The 19,904-nt window shown below is 48.8% G+C and overlaps 1 protein-coding gene across 4 annotated transcripts in view; it reads right to left on the reverse strand.

Moving 5' to 3' along the window:
* The window catches only part of SLIT3 (slit guidance ligand 3), a 723,070-nt gene that overhangs the window by 44,156 nt on the left and 659,010 nt on the right, over positions 1-19,904 (reverse strand). For all 4 annotated transcript variants that reach the window (XM_070774480.1, XM_070774479.1, XM_070774482.1 and 1 more), the window contains 3 exons: positions 10,974-11,045; positions 8,454-8,617; positions 6,304-6,428 (listed from right to left, as the gene is read on the reverse strand). In XM_070774480.1, the coding sequence (XP_070630581.1) occupies positions 6,304-6,428; positions 8,454-8,617; positions 10,974-11,045 (361 nt within the window). The remainder of the gene's footprint in view (positions 1-6,303; positions 6,429-8,453; positions 8,618-10,973; positions 11,046-19,904) is intronic.

Raw genomic sequence — 19,904 nt, forward strand, 5'->3', positions numbered from 1 at the left:
GGGCTTATCCTAAACCAGAGCAACATGAGATCTCTTTTGGCAAGCCCGTGTGTCGATGGAAACTGCAGTGCTCGTCCTCACTCCCATATTCGGAGTACGGTTTCTGTTCCAGGACTCATGCTGAGTTTCACATTCACAATGGTGTATAATGTTCATAACACCCCTACCATATGGGTGTGGTTGTTATTACCCTCATTCTTACTGAGAGGGAAGATGGACTTGGAAAGTGAGGCAATATGTCCACCATCGCACAGCAGTATGTGGAACCAGCACAACTGAACCCAGACATCCAGTCCAAAGCCAATTTTGGGAACTGCTTGCTGGGCGCTTACTCTGCCTCTCTCAAAGCACAGGCTCCGCAGGTACACAGATCTGAGTGCACATGCTGGTCTGGCTGCTGCTGCTAAATTGAGGAAATTACCAGTTCTCTCTGAGACTTGTTTTCATTATCTGTAAAATGGCAGTAATAATACCTATTGTATGGATTTAACAAATGATTAGAAATCACACTCATCTAAGGCACCTGACCCTGGCAGGTAACGTAGCTCCATAAATAAGAGCTATTCAGATACAGATCATGATGATTATGGGGGTCTGAGATAGATTTTTGGGTCTCCCTGGTGAGTCAGATGGTAAAGAATCCACCTGCCATGCAGGAGACCTGAGTTCACTCCCTGGGCTGGGAAGATCCCCTGGAGAGGGGAATGGCACCCCACTCCAGCATTCTTGCCTGGAGAATCCCATGTACAGAGGAGCCTGGAGGGCTGCAGTCCCTGGGGTCGCAAAGGGTGGGACACCACCTAGCGCCTGAACAGCAACAGCAGCGAAACAGTCCAGGTATGTGTGGTGTGTGTGTCTGCGTCTGTGTGTCAGTGGATAAATGGGCCTGGAGTGCAGGACACGAAAACCCTGAGCAGGTCAAGGCGCGGCCTCCCTGCTCCCTGCCTGGGCCAGTGTCTTTGCTCTGGGGACTTGCAAGTACCCGGGGCTCCCCGGGGGATTCCTCCCCTGGGGTGCGGGCAGGGGTGGAGGTGGTGTCTCCTCTAGCCCCAGATGCCACAAGGCACCAGAATCCAGGAAGCAGAGCCTGCATTCGGTAATGTGGTGCCTGGGCCTAGAGGTGGGGCTTTCTGTCATTCACAGGCTCTTCAGAAACAATCACCATTGTTAGCACCTGGCCAGTTAGCGTCGTTCCACGCTCTTGAGCCTCATTTTGCTCAACCCACTAGATCTGTAATGCTCCTTGGTTGTCTCCTGTGACCCCCTCCCTACGGCGTGTGTGTGTGGCAGAGGGGGGACTGGGACTTGGCCAGGCCTTCTAGGTTCCTTTACAGGACCTTGGAAACAGCTAACCCCACTGGGATCCTGTTTCTGAGACGGGGCCAGCAGGGTGGCTCTAAGACCTTGCTGCTCCAAGTGTGGTCCTTGGACTACCAGCCTGGTGGCCCCGGGAAGCTTGTTAGACATGCACAACCTCAGACCCAGTCTCAGATCTAATGAACCAGAGCCTGCACTTTAACAAGGTCTGCAGGTAGTTCCTGCACACCTTAAAGTGTGAGAAGCACTGTTCTGAGACACTGGACATATGTGCGTGAAGCTAAATGGCTGCAAAAAATCAGCCAAATTTTCAATTTTATGTTCTCAAATCTTAGAATCATGGTAAGAGTTACGCTTTGTTAAGTGTCTACTGAATGCTGGTACTGAGGGAGGCCAAGACACGTGTGGCCCCTTTTAATCCTTACAACAGCTCTGCAATCAGTATGGTTATTCCCATTTACAGGTGATAAAAGTGGGGCTACAGACAGTCAGTTACTAGTGGAGGGCTTAGTATAGTCTCTGCAGCAAGAGAGAGCTGGGTTCTGGGTTTAGTGAATGTGCCCCCGGGGTGTGTGAGCTTGGGTATGTTTTTCAATTTTTCTGAAACCTCGGTTTCCTCATCTATCAAAAGAGATCGTCCTTCTTTTGGAGGAGTATTAAGTGAGATAATGTACTTCAATTGCTTCTCAGGGACCTGGCATTATAACAGATGTACAGTAGCTGCTACTAAACATTCAGCAGTGGCTGCCACGCTATTTCTATAATACTGTGGCTTCTCAAGGTCACTCACTAGTCACTGGAAACATGGAGATCTCTGGGAACAGCTAGATAAATGCTTGAACTTTGAGCTGCGTTTTGCAGCTGTCTGGTAACTGTTGTCATCTTAGCAATTCACCCAGAATTACTGTGCCAATCACTCTACTGGCAGAAAGGACAGGCGTAACCAAAAAGAGTGTGATCAGTATGCGATTAAGGGACCCCTCTGGTTCAGCCTGCTGCATTTCACTGTTGAGGAGCCTGAAACAGGCGGGGAGGAGAACCAGAGCTGTCCAAGGTCATGTCAGGTAGAGGCAGGCTCCAGAGGGTCCCGGTGGGTTCTTTTTACCACCACCCTGTGTATCTCCCTGTCCTGGAGATTTAGGCAGGTTATAAATGGCCAGGGACCCTCATCTGCAGCCCCTGCTGTCATGGTGCTTGCCAATGGACAGTGAATGCACTGGCAGAGGGCACGGATTCTGGAACCAGTTGACTTTTAGCTTTGAATCCTGGCTTGCTCACCTCCTGTATCCTGTTTCCTCAACTGTAAAATGAGGGTCACTTTAGGACTGGCCTCCTAAGGCTTTAATGAGGACTATGCAAATCAAAAGACGCTTACTCCTTAGAAGGAAAAGTTATGACCAACCTAGATAGCATATTCAAAAGCAGAGACATTACTTTGCCAACAAAGGTCCATCTAGTCAAGGCTATGGTTTTTCCAGTGGTCATATATGGATGTGAGAGTTGGACTGTGAAGAAAGCTGAGTGCCAAACAATTGATGCTTTTGAACTGTGGTGTTGGAGAAGACTCTTGAGAGTCCCTTGGACTGCAAGGAGATCCAGCCAGTCCATTCTAAAGGAGATTGGCCCTGGGTGTTCTTTGGAAGGACTGATGCTAAAGCTGAAACTCCAGTACTTTGGCCACCTCATGCGAAGAGCTGACTCATTGGAAAAGACTCTGATGCTGGGAGGGATTGGGGGCAAGAGGAGAAGGGGACAAAGAGGATGAGATGGCTGGATGGCATCACCGACTCGATGGACGTGAGTTTGAGTGAACTCCAGGAGTTGGTAATGGACAGGGAGGCCTGGCATGCTGTGATTCATGGGTTCTCAAAGAGTCAGACACGACTGAGCGACTGAAGTGAGCTGAACTGAACTGATGCAGGATAATGCATGCAGCTTGTTTGGGATGCTGCCAGCAGTCAGTAAGCACTCAGTAAATGCCAGCTGCTAACAGTACTGTCATGGCTACCACCACCACCACCACCATCATGCTATCACCAGAATCATCACCACCACCAGCACCATGAGCAGTAGCAGCAGCAATGTACTCTATACCTGCCTGGGCCCTTCAACTTCCTAAACATCAAAATCTCTGTTCAAATTCTTCCAAAATCGACAAGATGTTCAGGATCTTATAAGCAAAACCCAAACACATAGCAGTATCCTGCAGGAACCCCAGGGGTGCACTCCCTGCTCTGACACCGAGGGCCAGGCAAGCTTCACATTGTCGTCAAGTGTGATGGGAAGAAGCCTGGGGCTTTGAACCTGGCTCCAGTGCTGTCAGACTCAGGCCAACTTTAAAGTGAGGGAAGTGAGACTCAAGAGTGTGACGTAGTTATCTTTAACATAGGGATGACACCACCCACCTCACAAGGTGATTATAAACAGCAGAGGAAGGAATAAATGCATGAGGTCCAGGTGCTTGGTGCATAGTCGATGCTTAAAAAGATGACTATGCATGTACAGAACGGGGGATGTATAAATATACATGTCACAGCTCTAGGAAAGCAGCAGACACTCCTTGGGAGTTCAGTGTCACAGACTGAGAATCCTCGGTGAAATCACCTGTTCCCGACAGCCACCACCCTGGCATTAGGGACCGGCATGTAGGGTGAAGGTAAAAGGCAGCCATATATCAGCTCTTGAGTACTTACTGAATGCTGGGTACTGTTCTAGGTACACTGCGTGTGTTACTGTACATCTGATTCTCACAGCAAGACTTTGGGACGGGTCCTATCCTAGTGTGCAGATGGGAAGCCTGGGGTTATCACCACACAACTAGGAAATGACGAAGCCGGGATCCACACCTGCTGAGCAGTGTAAATCCATAGCCTGCGTTTTCTCCACTGAACATAAGGGAATTTGAGGATCCAGGTCTCTGGAGCATGTCTGCTTAACTTCTCGTCTTCCCCTACAATATGTATACATATGTGGTGCGGTGGTAAAGAACCTGCCTGCCAACGAAGGAGACATAAGATACATGGGTTTGATCCCTGGGTTGGGAAGATCCCCTGGAGGAGGGCATGGTAACCCACCCCAGTCTTCTTGCCTGAAAAATTCAGTGGACAGAGGAGCCCGGCAGGCTACAGTCTATGGGGTCACAAAGAGCTGGACATGACTGAGTGACTAAGCACATGTAGGCTGCTGCTACTGCGGCTAAGTCACTTCAGTCGTGTCTGACTCTGTGTGACCCCCTAGATGGCAACCCATCAGGCTCCTCCGTCCCTGGGATTTTCCAGGCAAGAGTACTGGAGTGGGGTGCCATTGCCTTCTCCGAAGCACATGTATATAAGTATGTATATGTGTGTGGGGCGGGGGGGGGCATGAGTCTGGGACCACCCTGAGTTTGAGGTCCTGGAGTTGGCTGCACAACTGGGCGACTGAGCACACGTATGTAAGTGTGTGTGTGTCTGGGACCACCTTATGTGCATATGTGTGTGTCTGGGATCACCTTATATATGTGTGTATGTGTGTGTGTGTGTCTGGGGTTGGCTGCCTGGGCAGGGAGGGCCGTCTGCCCAGCTTCAAAGAAATCCTTTGGCTGTCTTATCTCAAGCCCATAGATGGCACTCTGACACTGTCTACCGGAGGCATGGATACAGCAGAGAAAGTCACCCCAGAGGCCTGCTGCCCAGAGCCAGTCTGCCTGTCAAGCTTGTCACCATACCCACAGACCCCCATGGGGACAGAAGACCAGGGCTGCCAGCTCCCTCCCACTCAGCTCGGACCAGGTGTGGGCATCAGATGGGCTGGGCATGTCTACAGACTCTCGGCTCGCCTAGAGCCTTCCGATGGGGGCCCTGGGATGCTGGAATCTGGGAAGCTGGCAGTGTTGTGGGGAAGAGGACCCAGTCATGGCTTTGCTGGCCTCTGTGAGGCATGCTGAAGGGCTCAGTTATCCAGGAAACCCTCCAGGGGAAAGGGGGCGGGCTCAGGAATCATGTAGCCCTGGGTCCTAACCCAACTCTACTGCTTACAAGCTTGGGACATTGAGTCAAGCCCTTTCAACAAGTCTGAGGCTCAGTTTCCATGTCTGTAAAATAAGAATTCATAAATCCTTCCTCCCAGAGGAAAAGATTAATAAAGTGCCAAGCGGAGTGCGTAGGACCTCTTCCATTTTCTCCAGAGATTAACGTGCTCTAGATATGGCAGGGAGAGGAGGAAGGAGGCAAGGGTTATTCTGGAATTAGCCTGGGTCTCCAGGGAGGACAGGAGAGCTGGAATGTCCATCCCCGGCTTGGCTGAGCTGAGCCTGTCAACAGGGAAGCCTGGCTCGGCAGCCCGTAAGCCTGTTAATCCCCATCCCTGAACCTCCTCAAGCTGGAACCAGTGCTTTCAGGACTGGTTGTTCTGAGAGCAGAGAGGGGTCAGGGGTGGGGGAGACTCAGGAGTCCCCCTGTAAGGAAGTCAGGATGGTGGTGGGTTCAAGGGATGTCTCTCATTGGAGGCAAATTAGCTCTTGAGACTTAATCTGCCCACGTTCGAGCAAGAAAATACAAGTATTACATTTCCTCCTGCATCATGATCAAGACTACAGGGGCCCTCCACTGCACAGCACAGGGGTCTCTGCTCACCGTTACGTACCAGCCTGGATGGGAGGGGCTTTGGGGGAGAATGGATACACGCATATGTATGGGTGAGTCCCTTTGCTGCTCACCTGAAATTATCACATTGTTAATTGGCTGTACCCCTATACAAAATAAAAAGTTTAAACTTTGGAGAAAAAAATCCAAAAAACTGAAGGAAAAAAAAGAAAAGACGACGTGGGGTCCTCTGTGATTGGCGTGGATGTGATACCACTGGGAAGGCCCCACCAGTTCCGGGGTTTGCTGACAACACGGCTTCGGGGTGCGCTGTAAAGTGGACTTATGCACTGCCCTTGGAGAAGGGGTGGTCAGCGGGGCGCAGCGCCCCCCAGCGGCCGGAAGGTGGGGGCGGCCTGCGTACCTTGTAGCCGTGGGGGCAGGCGCAGCGGTGCCCCTCCACCGGGTCCTGGCTGCATGTGCCGTTGTTCTTGCACGGGCTGGAGAGGCAGGGGTCACACTTGGCCACGATGCCGATGTCCACTGGCCCTGGTGGCAAACCACAGAGAGTTGGCGGGCGGGCCCCGTAGGCTCACTGCCACCCCTCCCTTCTCTGCCCTGGCTCCTTCCTCGGTCAGCCACAGGCTCTCCTCATCTGTCCAGATGGCGGCTGGCCCTCTCCAGCCAGCGCATCCAATCCAGCTAGAGTCCCATTAATTCAGTCATCGTCCAGAGAGGAAAAAAGTCACAGCGGGACATCATTCAGAAGCTCTTCTCAGTCAAATCAATTACTGTAATTAGCCTGATCCGATTTTGGTGCTAATCTGCAAACAATGCACCATAATTAGAAACCCCTTGTGTATCTTTTTATATTCAGGAAGCTCCAGGCCCAGGCTCCACTGGGACCTCCCATTCCTCCTTCCCCAAACACCTCTCCCCACGGAATAGTCTGTGCCAGGCTAAAGAGGGCACAGATCCTGGGCCAAAGGCACACATAGGAAGTCCTCCTTACAGAGCCCTTGAGTCAGCAAGAAGAGGTAAGAAATGGCCCTGGAAGACACAGCAACGGTGCTGACGGTGGCCAACTGGGCTCAAGTATATTTTGCATCCATGACAGTTTCAACCATGCCCTGTTCTCCTTGGCCATCAGGGCTGGAAGCAGGGAGGCCATGTCCCTGCACAGAGCTTTCAACAGGGGCTGTGCTGCCACTGCTGCCAGCGTTGATAGAACCCTGGATAGTCACGCCGTGTTTCATGTCAGGACTTTCAGTTATCCTGGGGTAGCAGTCATCAGTTTGGAGACTGGGTTGAGATTGACCCCAGGGTGAGTCTGACCATCTGTGGGCGGAGTGAACAGAATGGCCTGACTGAGAACCAGTGCCAGTTGGCTCAATCTTGGCTTCACTGAAGAACAGGGACATTGTCTGTTCTTGGGACAGTGTGTTCCAGGGACATAATGAAGTTTTAGAGGTAAAGTTTATCTGTAAATCGAAATAAACATTGCGACCTTAGGATATAAGCAAAGGACTTTAACAAACAAATCTGTAGTACAAATGGAAAGTAAGTCTTTGAAAAAAAAAAAAAAAAGTTCCCCCAATAACCAAAGGCAAAATATAAAGGTATATAATATTTTACCTGTTGAATTAGCAATAATTACAAAATAAGATAAAATAATGCAAGGGTCTGATGAAAAATGTACTCCAACGATGCTCCTGGGAGTGAAAATTGATTACAACCCTTTCTGGAAATCAATTTGGCAATAAATGTGAAGACCTTTGTAATGATCGTATACTTTGGCTCAGTAATTTCTGTTCTCTGAATCTTATCTAAGGATGTAATTTTAAAGAGAGACAGACTTTTATGCAGCCATGGTAAGGGGAAAAATGGGAAATACTCTAAAAGTTCAAACTCAGAAACTGGCTGAAGTTCCTGTGGAGTTATGGCGGAGTGGCACGGCGTGGTGATCAAGACCAGCTCTGGGATCAGAAAGACCTGGGATTCTCTTAGCTGTGTAATCTTGGGAAGTCAACTAACCTCAGTAAGTCTCAGGTTTCTCATTTTGGGGAATTAAATGACTCTGTGGAAAGTGAGAATTAAATGAATAATACATGAAAAACTGCTTAACAGAATGCCTGCCACCGAATAAGAACCTAGCAGTAGTTTGTTATGATAACCATGCAGTCCATCAAAATCTCATGAGATCAAAGTATGCTATAGTAAAATGGGAAAATGCTTATGCTCTAAGAATGTTAGGTTAAAAATTAAGGTTAAAGATTTTCCCAGCTATGCAAAAATAGGTAGAGTAAGAAGTCAACGAGGAATACATAGAAACAGCAGCAAGGGACTCAGGGGAACGAAGGACAAATGGACACGTAGGTGCAGGTCTACATTGGTTTCAGCATCTGAGTCTTTGTGTGGCCCATGGAAGAAATGGGACAATGGTTTTAGAAGTCACACTTGTTGAGATGCCTAGCTCTGACGGGCTGTTGGAGAGAGAGCAGACCCTGCGGAGGCTGGTGGCGGGGTGGGGGGAGGCGCACGCAGAGACGGGTGGAGGGGTGAGTCAGCACCTACCTTTGCACTGGAAGCGGTGGGTGGGCGTGGTGAGCAGGAGCCGGTCAGCCATGGGCTCAGGGCTACTGCAGCGGGCGATGCCAGGCTCCTTGTACCCAGCTTTCACCCACTCTGACAGCCAACGGAGGCTGCAGTCACAGTGGAGCGGGTTGGTTCCCAGTGCCCTAGGAGGCAGAGCAGCAAATCAGGGTCCCCTGCCCAGCCTGGCCCATAGGCTCCAAAATCCCTTGAAAAAGTAGACTATTTAGACTTTGCCTAGATTGGGGGTGTCCAACAGGAGGACCAGCAAAGACATTATTCCCACTGGGGCGAGGTCAATGACTCCAGACTCTGTCTCCAATCCCCGAAGATGTTCCAACCCCACAGAAGCTCCTCCCCTCTCTGAGGCGTGGTCTCACCTACCCTGGTGAGATACCATCCTCAACTCATCCCCAATTCCAGCCCCTCTGGGAGGCTTCCTGGGCCTTCTGCCAATGACTACCTGACTCTCTTGCCCCACTAAAAAGTGCACTAGAGGATATACTCAGAGAGAAGGTTTTGATACCCAGCAACCTAGGAATCAGCTTCAGACCACCAAAAGGGGCTCAGAGGATGCCAGCTTCAAATATGCTGCATTGGCTAGTGACTGTTTTGAGTTGAAGGCACTTAAGAAACATGAGATGCTGTTTCTGCCTAAAAGCAGATCATATTTCCTATGAGAAAGGATACCCCCCTGCACTAGAAAGAAAAGAACATTCTTATCACCAGAGACTGGGAGTTGACACCAGAATGGATCTGTACAAATAAACCTACTAAAATATTTCCTAGTCACTGTCCCATGACTTACTGCCTCTCACCCAGGCCCCTCTGTCTTGTCACGTGGGTGCATGGTAACTTAGCTGTGTCTGACTCTTTGCGACGCCTTGGACTATAGCCCATCAGGCTCCTCTGTCCATAGGAATTTCCAGGCAAGAATACTGGGTGGGTTGCCAGGCCCTCCTCCAGGGGATCTTCCCAACCCAGGGAGCGAATCCCCATCTCTTGCATCTCCTGCACTGGCAGGTGGATTCTTTACCACTGAGCCACCAGGGAAGCCCTTAGCCCCACACTGTATCATTCTTTCTGTAAAAACAAATACAGGAATTCCCTGGTGATCCACTGGTTAGGGCTCTGCATTCTCACTGCTGTGGGCCCAGGGTCAATCCCCAGCTGGGCAACTATAAAACTAAAAATCCCACAAACTGCACAGCACGGACAAGAAAAAAATCAAAAACAGATAACGTCTATCAACTTTGGGGCTCAATGGTATCTTTGGATTTTCAATTTCCTTTTGAAGACTCCCTTGTACACATAAAAATATTAAATGATTTGTATGCTTTTCTCCTGTTAATGTGTCTTATGTCAGGCTGGCCACAGAACCAAAGAGGGTATAAGGAAATTTTTCCTCCCCTAAAGCACTCAGCTTTAAAATGTAGGGGAGGGATGCCTCCAAAGAAAGACACCTCCAGTGCAGATACCTCCAAAGTGCTGTCTGGGAAGAAAACACGAAAACTTCCACTGGGTTTTAATCATAGCCTTTTCTGGGCTTCCCTGATAGATCAGTTGGTAAAGAATCCGCCTGCAATGCAGAGACCCTGGTTTGATTCCTGGGTTGGGAAGATCTGCTGGAGAAGGGACAGGCTACCCACTCCAGTATTCTTGGGCTTCCCTTGTGGCTCAACTGGTAAAGAATCCGCCTGTAATGTGGGAGATCTGGGTTTGAGCCCTGGGTTGGGAAGTTCCCGTGGAGAAGGGAAAGGCTACCCACTCCAGTATTTGGGCCTGGAGAATTCCACGGACTATATAGTCCATGGGGTTGCAAAGAGTCAGACACGACTGAGTGACTTTCACTTTTAATTTTCTAGTTTTTGAATATTTTATAATATGCATGTATGATATATCAGTATTGTAGTATATATGCACAATATGAAAATAATTAAATATACAGAGAGTCGATATACAAACTCAAACATGTGCACTGGGAGAGATATGCAATACCTAATATTCAGGGGCCTCAGTATCCCCTGTGTGAAATGGGAGGCGCTACCTGATACTGGGTTCGGAGAGCATCTGTGTTTTGGCATCAAGGCAAACCTGGATTGAACCAGGTCTTTGCCACCTACTAGCTGTGCAACCCCTGGAGCAAGTCTTCAGCTTTCTTAACTTCAGTTTCACCATGTCTCATAATGGGATAAAAATGCCTTATTTGCTATAAGAAATACATGAGATAATTCATTTAAAGTGTTGAGCACATAGTAAGAGTTTTATGTGCACTCTTATTAAACATTTATATTGTTTACATAATTGATGCTGATGCCCATGAAGGCATCTGAAGCTGGGAACACACAAGGTACTCAGCGTGGGTATGTTTCTGTAAATAAAACATGCTCCATACATACGGGAAGAATCACGCTGCGGTGGTAACAGTGACCCTATCACCCCTGGCATTACAGTCTTTTCTGTTTTGAATGATGCATGAGGGGGAGAAACAGGGCTACTTACAGATGGGAAAGAGACGTCAGGTCATTGAAGGAGCCTTCGGGAACACTGGAGATGTCGTTGCCATGGAGGGTGCTGAAGCAGAAGCACAGGTCAGAAGGTCAGCCTGCAGCAGGAGCTTTGAACTCACTACCCTCTCCTGGTGTCCCAGGCTGGCTAGTCACGCCTCTGAGCACACAGAGCCCTGCCACCAGCAGCGGGAGGGGGCATCTCCTTTAAGTCATGAGCATGCATGCTTCCGCACCCAGCTCAGAAGCAGGAATGCAGTGGGTAGAGGGTTTGGGAAAGACCAAGATGGATTAGACGTGGGGTGGAATCAGAAATCAGTCCCTTTCAGCTGTGGAACACTGGGTGAGTTATTTTCCTTTTCGGGGCCTCCATTTTTACACCTGAAAAATGGAGAGAGAGAGCGCGATTTAAAGAAGACACTGGAGTTTCAGAGATAATGGGAAGAACTGTGGTTGAGATGGGACGTTCTGGAGCTGAGCTGCTTATATTCAAACTCTGATTCTGCCACCTACCAGCTGTATGACAGTGGGCACAGTTACTCATGCTCTCTGTGCCGTGGTTTCCTACTGTAAAATGGGAATGAAAGAAAGTAAGGAGATTTGGCATAGCAGGTAGCTGTGGGTGCATGAGTCCACGTGGAGCCTGGCATTTTCTAAGTACTAAATGGTTAACCATTATTAATATTCATAAAAGGTCTTGAACAATGTCTGGTACAGATCACGAAACTGGTTCCCTTCATATTTACCTAGAGAGATTTAAGGGGGATTGAGAAATGCTATCAACCCCAGCTCAGGAGACAGAAGGAAGGGCTGTATATTTAACTTATTTAACTTATATGCAGAGTACATCATGAGAAATGCTGGGCTGGAAGAAGCACAAGCTGGAATCAAGATTGCCCGGAGAAATATCAATAACCTCAGATACGCAGATGACACCACCCTTATGGCAGAATGCAAAGAAGAACTAAGGAGCCTCTTGATGAAAGTGAAAGAGGAGAGTGAAAAATTTGGCTTAAAACTCAGCATTCAAAAAACAAAATCATGGCATCTGGTCCCATCATTTCATGGCAAATTGATGGGGAAACAGTGGAAACAGTGACAGACTTTATTTTGGGGGGCTCCAAAATCACTGCTGATGGTAACTGCAGCCATGAAATTAAAAGAGGCTTGCTCCTTGGAAGAAAACTAGGATCAACCTAGACGGCATATTAAAAAGCAGAGACATTACTTTTTCAACAAAGGTCCATCTAGTCAAAGCTATGGTTTTTCCATTAGTCATGTATGGATGTGAGAGTTGGACTTAAAGAAAGCTGAGCACTGAAGAACTGAACTGTGGTGTTGGATAAGAGTCTTAAGAGTCCCTTGGACTGCAAGGAGATCAAACCAGTCAATCCCAAAGGAAATTAGTCCTGAATATACATTGGAAAGACTGCTGCTGAAGTTGAAACTCCAAATCTTTGGCTACCTGATGCATAGAACTGACTCATTGGAAAAGACCCTGATGCTGGGAAAGATTGACGGCAGGAGGAGAAGGGGACGACAGAGGATGTGATGGTTGGATGGCATCACCGACATGATGGACTTGAGTTTGAGCAAGCTCCAAGAGTTGGTGATGGACAGGGACGCCTGGCGTGCTGCATCCATGGGGTCACAAAGAGTCAGACAGCACTGAGCGACTGAACTGAACTGAGAACTGCTGTCAACCCCAGCTGAGGAGACAGAGGGAAGGGGGCACTCGGCCCCTGGACAGATTCCCTGGAGCTGGACATTCATCTTTATGGGAAAGGGTTTGGCATCAACCACACACATACGTGGGTCTCACTCTTATGTGCATCATCTGACAGTGTGTCTGAGGGGCCAGGCAACCTGCTTGGCGTTAAACATACCTCTGTCCACTCTGTGGTGCAGTAACTGGGAGCTATTCTCACTTGCAGGGTGGGGACACACACTGAGCTTTTAATAAATTCGTGGAGAACAGGTCTGTGAAAAAGCTGAAGGAACATGGTTTTGCTGCTCAAGTAACAACACGCGTGAATCCCCAATTCATGGGCTGTCTCCTCATGGAGGGATGTGTCATCCACTGCAAAGAAAAAAATCCCCATGCTGATGACTCACTTAGGGTCTGGCCTGGGAAACGCAAGGTGGAGGATATTCACAGAAACTCCAAGGTTTCCTTAGTGACTGCTGGGCACCATCCCCTGGGCTGCGAAGGGAGCCCTAGTTTAATGAAGGGGTGATTAACATTGACTGTGGAAGTGTAAACAGGATAATAACTTAAGAACCTGCTCTTTTGTTTTCCTGTTAGCTGATGTTAGCCTGCCCTGGGTCTTCAGCTGGAATATAGATGTGAGCTTAATTACACTTAATAACAAGTAAAGCATCTTGAGCTGACTGAGCACTGGGGCTAATACACATGCATGTTTCTGAACCCCATTCCCAGAAATTCTGATTCCGTGGATTCTGCGTTTCTAACACGCTCCCAGGTGATGCTGCTGCCCTGGTCCTCCGGACCACACGTGGTTGTCCCGGGTTGCTCTCCTCATTACCATAAGCCCCTTCCCCTCCACCCCTGGTCTCCCTGAGTAGCGGTCCTCGATGCTTGGGCAGCCAGGAGAACAGGATGAAAGTGCCCAGTCCTCTAACCAGTGTTCGTGCTAGCTTCTCACCTTCCCGGATAAGAAGGGGCTGAAGCACTGCCTCACACATTTATCAGTATCATTTAGTCTCTAATCCATGTGGTCACTTATGAATCAGAGTGGCTCCCGACTGCTATTAACTTGGATGACTTCATGGCTGCTTGCTGTTTGCAAGCAAATGCACCCAACCCCGTTGTTAATCATTTCCGAATGCGGCTTGGGTCCCTGGAGAGGCACAAAGCTCTAATTTAAAAACACCAAATGACCCAAAGGCAGCTTTGGTCCTGTGACTCCTGCAAGTCACACTCCCATTTATTATGAGCTGAGCCGCTGAGATCTCTATAAACGGCCATGCAATGGGGCTGTAATTTACTGGGATGATGCTAAAGAAATCTGCCCACGCTGCAGGTTCTGGCTTCTGGTTTGGCCCCAAAGAAGGACTCTCGCATGTTCAGTCACCCTCTTAAAGGATGCCAGGGGAGAGGGACCAATGCACCCTCCTGGGGAGCACTTTTCTCTCTTCTTTTCCCTTATACCTCACGGAGGTGGGGAGGGCAGGGAGAGGGTGATGCGGCAAGCAGCTCTGAACTGCATGACTCATCTTCAAGTGCCTGGTACTCCCTTTTTCCACCTGACTCTCAGGTGGTGTTCAAGCAGCCTAGGGAACTCCAGGATGCACGTGAGAACATCATGAGAGCAGCAGGAGGGCGTAACCATGCCCTGTCAGTTCTCGGTTGCCTGAACCTGGATCTGAATAAGTAGGTGATGCTCACGGCTTGTACAATAGGTGACATGAACTGCCCTTGTCCTAAACGTGGGATGGGGTGGGTGAATTCTCTTTTGAGCAAACTAGGCAACTCCCAGGTGACCTGGGGGCTGTTTAGAGCCAGAAAACATGGGTTCAAATCCTCATTCTGATAATCAACGCCTGTGTAACTTAGACAACTGATGTATTCTTTCTGTGCCTCCGTTTTCTCATCTCTAAAATGGAGGAGTTCTTAATATCTACTTCCCTGGTGGCTCAGTGATAAAGAATCTGCCTGCAACACAGGAGACACAGGTTTGATCCCTGGGTTGGGAAGATCCCCTGGAGGAGGAAATGGCAACCCACTCCAGTATTCTTGCCTGGAGAACCTCATGGACAGAGGAGCCTGGAGGGCTACAGCCTACAGCGTTGCAAAAGAGCTGGACATGACTTAGCGACTAAACGATTTGTAGTAGATACTTTTTTGGGGTATGGGTTGATCGACATCAAGCACCTCTTTTCTGTTGACAGCTCCTCCCTCTTCCATGGCGACTCACCCCTCCCCACCTCTGAGTCCAAGCGGTTTGGCCTTGTGGGCAGAGCTATGGGCCAGGTCTGCCCAATCAGAGTCATGGTGATTGCTCTGAGGTTGAGCATGTGACCTAAGCAAGTCAATGAGAGACATTTCTGGGGTTTTCCTTGGAATTATGAGGACAGAGGCAGTTTCAGTCTGTGAGGCAGAGAGAGGCGCATTTCTGACAGTACCCCCGGGGTACTGGCATCCAGCCCGAGAACCTAATACCTACTATTGCATTTTTCAGTTCCCTGCCTTGATACAGTCTCTATTTCTGTCTAAGGTAGTTTGAACTGGTTGTCTTTGCCTTCATTTGTGAAGGGATCTCATACACTGCTTCCTAAGCTAGGATTTACGGATGGTTCAGCTGATGCAGGGCAGGCACGCGGAGAGCCCTCCCTCGCATCAGCCAGGATTACTGCAAACACTCTCCCAACTCCTCCCTTCCCTGTTCCGGGACACACTGGGGCCATTCTTCTCAAGGCATTACTCACCCAGGGTGGAAGCCTGAAGCCTTGCAGCCTATTGTTCCCAAGGGGCCCCACGTGGGGTTCCAGCAGACACAGTGACTTCTGGCAGAGCCGCCCCGGGTGCCTTACCTCTCTGCCCATATCTTTCATGCCACCCCACTCTTTAATTCTTATCCCAGCCCTCTCTGGGTAGGAAAAAAAGAAATCTATTTTTAAAGAGGCCACATACCCTCCCCCGCCCCCAGTCTTCAAGAACAGTCTGAATTGCGAGGCAATAAAAATCGATGATAACCAGGACTTCCTGGTGGTCCAGTGGCTAAGATGCCGCGCTCCCAATGTAGGGGGCCCGGGCTTGATCCCTGGTCAGGGAACTAGATCCCACATGCTGTGACCAAAGATTCCACACACCACAACTAAGACCCCGTGTGGCCAAATAAATAAATAGATGGTAACCTACAATGGAGCAGGATGGAAGGTGGTGGACAGAGCACTAGGCTAGAAGCCAGGAGACACGGGTTCCAGCCTTGGTCCTGCTCCCACCTTATAACAGTCAGCAGTCTCCACCCCTGCCCCCATCCCCAGAAGCCACATTCCAGCTGCGCACGGAGCTTCCTGTATACACTCCTCACACACATGCCCTTCCTGACTTCCAGGCTTGTCCAGAGAATTTATATTTCTCCTGCCTAGAATGTTCTTTACTCCATCCCGATTTAGGTGACTCCTTCTGACATTTCAGACTCAGCCTTCAGGACAGAAGTTAACAGCAGTGATTCAGACAGCAAACAGTCTTGGGTTCAAATCCCAACTTGACTCTCCTGGTTCTGTCACTTTGGAAAAGCTACTCAATCTTGCCAAGCCTGTGTTTCCTCATCTGGAAAATGTGGATAACAGTGGAACATTCTTCCTAGAGTTGATGGGAAGAGTGAATATGATGATGTAACAGAAGTGTCTAGCCCAGTGTGCAGTGCATAGTCAGGGTTAAGTAAATGTCAGCAGTGAGAACTGTTTTTAAATCAGAAAGTCTCGCTGGTGACCAGCACTGGCTGCGTGCCTCTCTCGTACTCCTGTGGCTCTTTTACAGGCATCACCCAGCACTGCAGTTACTCTGCTTCCCCTTTAGACTATGTGTTCTCTGAAAGCATAAACTGCTCCCTTCACTATTTCCACCCCCTTCCTCCCAGTGTTTAGCATAGCATTAACTCACAGAGGGCATTCAGGAAAGAATGAATAAATGAATGAACTTGAGCAAGGCATCCAACCTTTCTGAATCTGTCTCCTTGTCTCATAAATGAATGGTTTGGACAGGATAATTTCTGAGACTCACTCCTGATTTCTAAAACTCATAATTAAACTTTTTTTTTTTTTTTTTTTTTTGTGGCACCAAAAAGGGCCAAACTAGGACCATGGTTTGAAGGTCACAAGGAGTCACCTTTTGGCTCTCCAGGACTGTCTGATATTTAATATCTGGTCACCAGCCGGGGACTTCCCTGGTGGTCCAGTCGTTAAGACTGCACACTTCTACTGCAGGGGGCAAAGGGAACTAAGATCCCACATGTCACATGGCCAAAAACTAGGAATATGGTTGTCTGGGAAGGGAGTGAGTTCTTGGTCTCCGAGGGTAATCAAGCAGAGGGCAAATGGGGCCCTTCACAGAGATGTTGCACGGAGAGTCCACACAGTGACCTGACAGGGAAGAACAGCCCTGGGTGCATACGCAGCAAGCACAGGGACCTACTTCAGGGACAGGAGCTACAAATACAGAGGATGATGAATGACAATAGCCCGCTCGCTCCCTCACAAGCCCACACTGACACAGTCCTCCCGGCGCTGAATCCAGGTGGCCCTCCTGCGACTGGGGATGACAGCTGGGACCACACGCACGCATGTGGCTCAGCGTGGGCAAAGATCAGGGAACAGGCGGATCCCCAAGGTCTAGAATGTCTGGGGGGAAGTTCTCTTCCAGCTATTTTTAGATTAGGAGTCAGGTAGGAAAAGCATATTTTCACACAATATTTTGTACTCCAAAGCTCCTTGACCAACGTACTATCTGAAATATATTCATATCCACCTGCCAACACACACACAAACTCCGTCTCTCACCTCGCCTCTCTCTCTCCCCTCTCTCATAAATGTCAGGTCTTTCTTCCTGCTTTCCAGAACACTTTTTGGCCCTTTTCTATAGCTAGACCTTACCGCTCATCCTCCTCCTTCATCCCAAACTGCCAGTATCCCTGGGTCTCGGATCATTTCTGAAATTTTAATCAAATTAATGAAATCCTTTAGATATGAAAAAGGAATATACAAATGCCCACAAGCAGCTACTGATACTACAATTACTTATTTTAAAAACCCTATCTGGGACTTCCCTGGTGGCACAATAGATAAGAATCCATCTGCCAAGGCAGGGGACACAGATTTGATACCTAGTCTGGGAAGATTCCACGTGCCTTGGAGCAACTAAGCCTGTGCACCACAACTTCTGAGCCCTCACTCTAGAGTCTGTGAGCTGCAACTGCTGAGCCCATGTGCTGCAGCTACTGGAGCCTGTGCCCCCTAGAGCCCGGAAATGACTCGATGTTACCAAGTTAGCCTTCGATGGTTCTCTTCATTCACCCATGCTCCGGTATGGTCCTGTGTGGTTATCAACATTTATCAGTTATAATTGTAACATATACACAAATTAGGTTTATTTTTTCACATAATACTGTATAGTAAACAGGCTCCCACTCTGGTCTCTAGTTTTCCTCTTTACCTCTTTTAATAATTGTACTTCATCGACCGGTTGCACCATGCTTTCCTTATATATTCCCACTATGGCCCTTCTGAGTAATATTTAAAATTTAGGTTAAAAATAACAGTGCAACTAAGATCTTAAGGCAGAGAACCTTTCTCTCTTTTTGGATTATTTTTTCGTAAAAAGTTCCTAGGTGCCCAATTACTGCAAGAAAGGATACAAATATTGTAAAAGAAATGTAGCCCATAAACATTTAATTTTTCCTGCTTTGGCCCTTATGCAGACGGTTGCTCCCCACTGAGGTAGGCAGTTTGGATGAGAGCCTCTAAGATCCCTGTTTCTGTACGAGAGCCCATCATTCTAAAATGATGCTGCGAAAAGCCTACGCGTTCTGAATTCAAGAGGCAAGCATAAGTGTGCTGGACGTGTCTGTGGACTCCTGGTGAACTAACGACAGCTCTGGTCCTGGGATGACACCAATGAGGTGCTGAGGAAGCAGGAAATCCTGGGCAGGGGGTGCTGTGCACCCCACCACCCTGGTTGACAGACAGATGGACACGTTAAGCTGCCCCAACCAGAATGGCTCTAATTATGAACACATGTACACAGACCCCACTGAGATGGTGGGTTCCACCCCTGGCAGCCCATCTATGCCCAGAACTAGAAGACTGGTGGTGGTGGGGGGTCAATAAGCTGGGCTTGAGGGGTGGTGGGGGAGCAGGTCCAGCCGTAGCCCCGGCCAGTGAGACAAGCCCAATTGTATTCAAGTTGAAACAGGGAAATGGTTTTGCTGATGTTTGTATTCTCCAGCTCCCTTGAGAAGCTGGATAATAAATAAGTGACAATAACAGATTGCACACTGTCAGCGCGGGTACTTTTTTGCCCCTAGAGAATTGATCTTTAATAACAGCACAGATGACATGTGGTGGGACTTGTCGCTGACACGGGTGTTTTGTGGGCCTCAATAAATCACATCAGCTTGGAGGCTCATGAACGGACCCACTTGTTGGGTGCTGTCTGCTGACCATTACTGGGTCCTGGGAAGGATCCTGGGGCTCTGAGTCAGAAGGCTTGATTCTGCAACCTCCTGATTGCTGAATTTTGGTCCAGTGATGTTACCAATCAGGGCCTCAGTTTTCCTGTCTTTAAAATGGGTATAATTCCCTCACTCTCACAACATTGTTTGCAGAAGATTCCGTGAGGCAATGACCACAAAAAGTCCTGTAAAATATGGCTCTGACTATTATAGTTGTAATAGTCCAAAAGGGTAAGAAGTTGATAGGTTTGGGAGCAGAGTGTTTGGCATCTCTCTTCTCACAGGAACATCATTCAAAGGATCCTCCCTTGCCAAGAAAACAGGTGCAACACGGCAAAGCACAAAAATCAGGCGACAAAGGGCCCAGGGCGAGGGGTGGCAGTGAGGTGCCACTCCTGCTGTTGCAAGTGTTGATGTGAAAACAGCCGTAACAAATGCATATAAAGTGTTTCTCATGGACGGAGCTGTGCTGAGTGCTTTACACACAGTATCTCATTTAATCCTCATAAGACTGTGAGGCAATTGCCCTCATTACCTGATTTCATGGATGAGAAGACACACATCTGGGGAGGGGCAGAGCCATGCCTGGAAACCAAGGGACCCTATGGCCATCTTGCCTTTGCTCAGAGGTCACCTGCCTCAGCTGGCTGTCCCCTACCCGTGCATAGCCCGGCCAGGCTACGGAGCTAAGTGGGGGGAGGCGGGGCGTTGGTGTGGAGGCTGCTGACTGC

This window comes from Bos indicus, chromosome 20 (assembly GCF_029378745.1).
Source record: "Bos indicus isolate NIAB-ARS_2022 breed Sahiwal x Tharparkar chromosome 20, NIAB-ARS_B.indTharparkar_mat_pri_1.0, whole genome shotgun sequence".
NCBI classification, from domain to species: Eukaryota; Metazoa; Chordata; class Mammalia; order Artiodactyla; family Bovidae; genus Bos; species Bos indicus.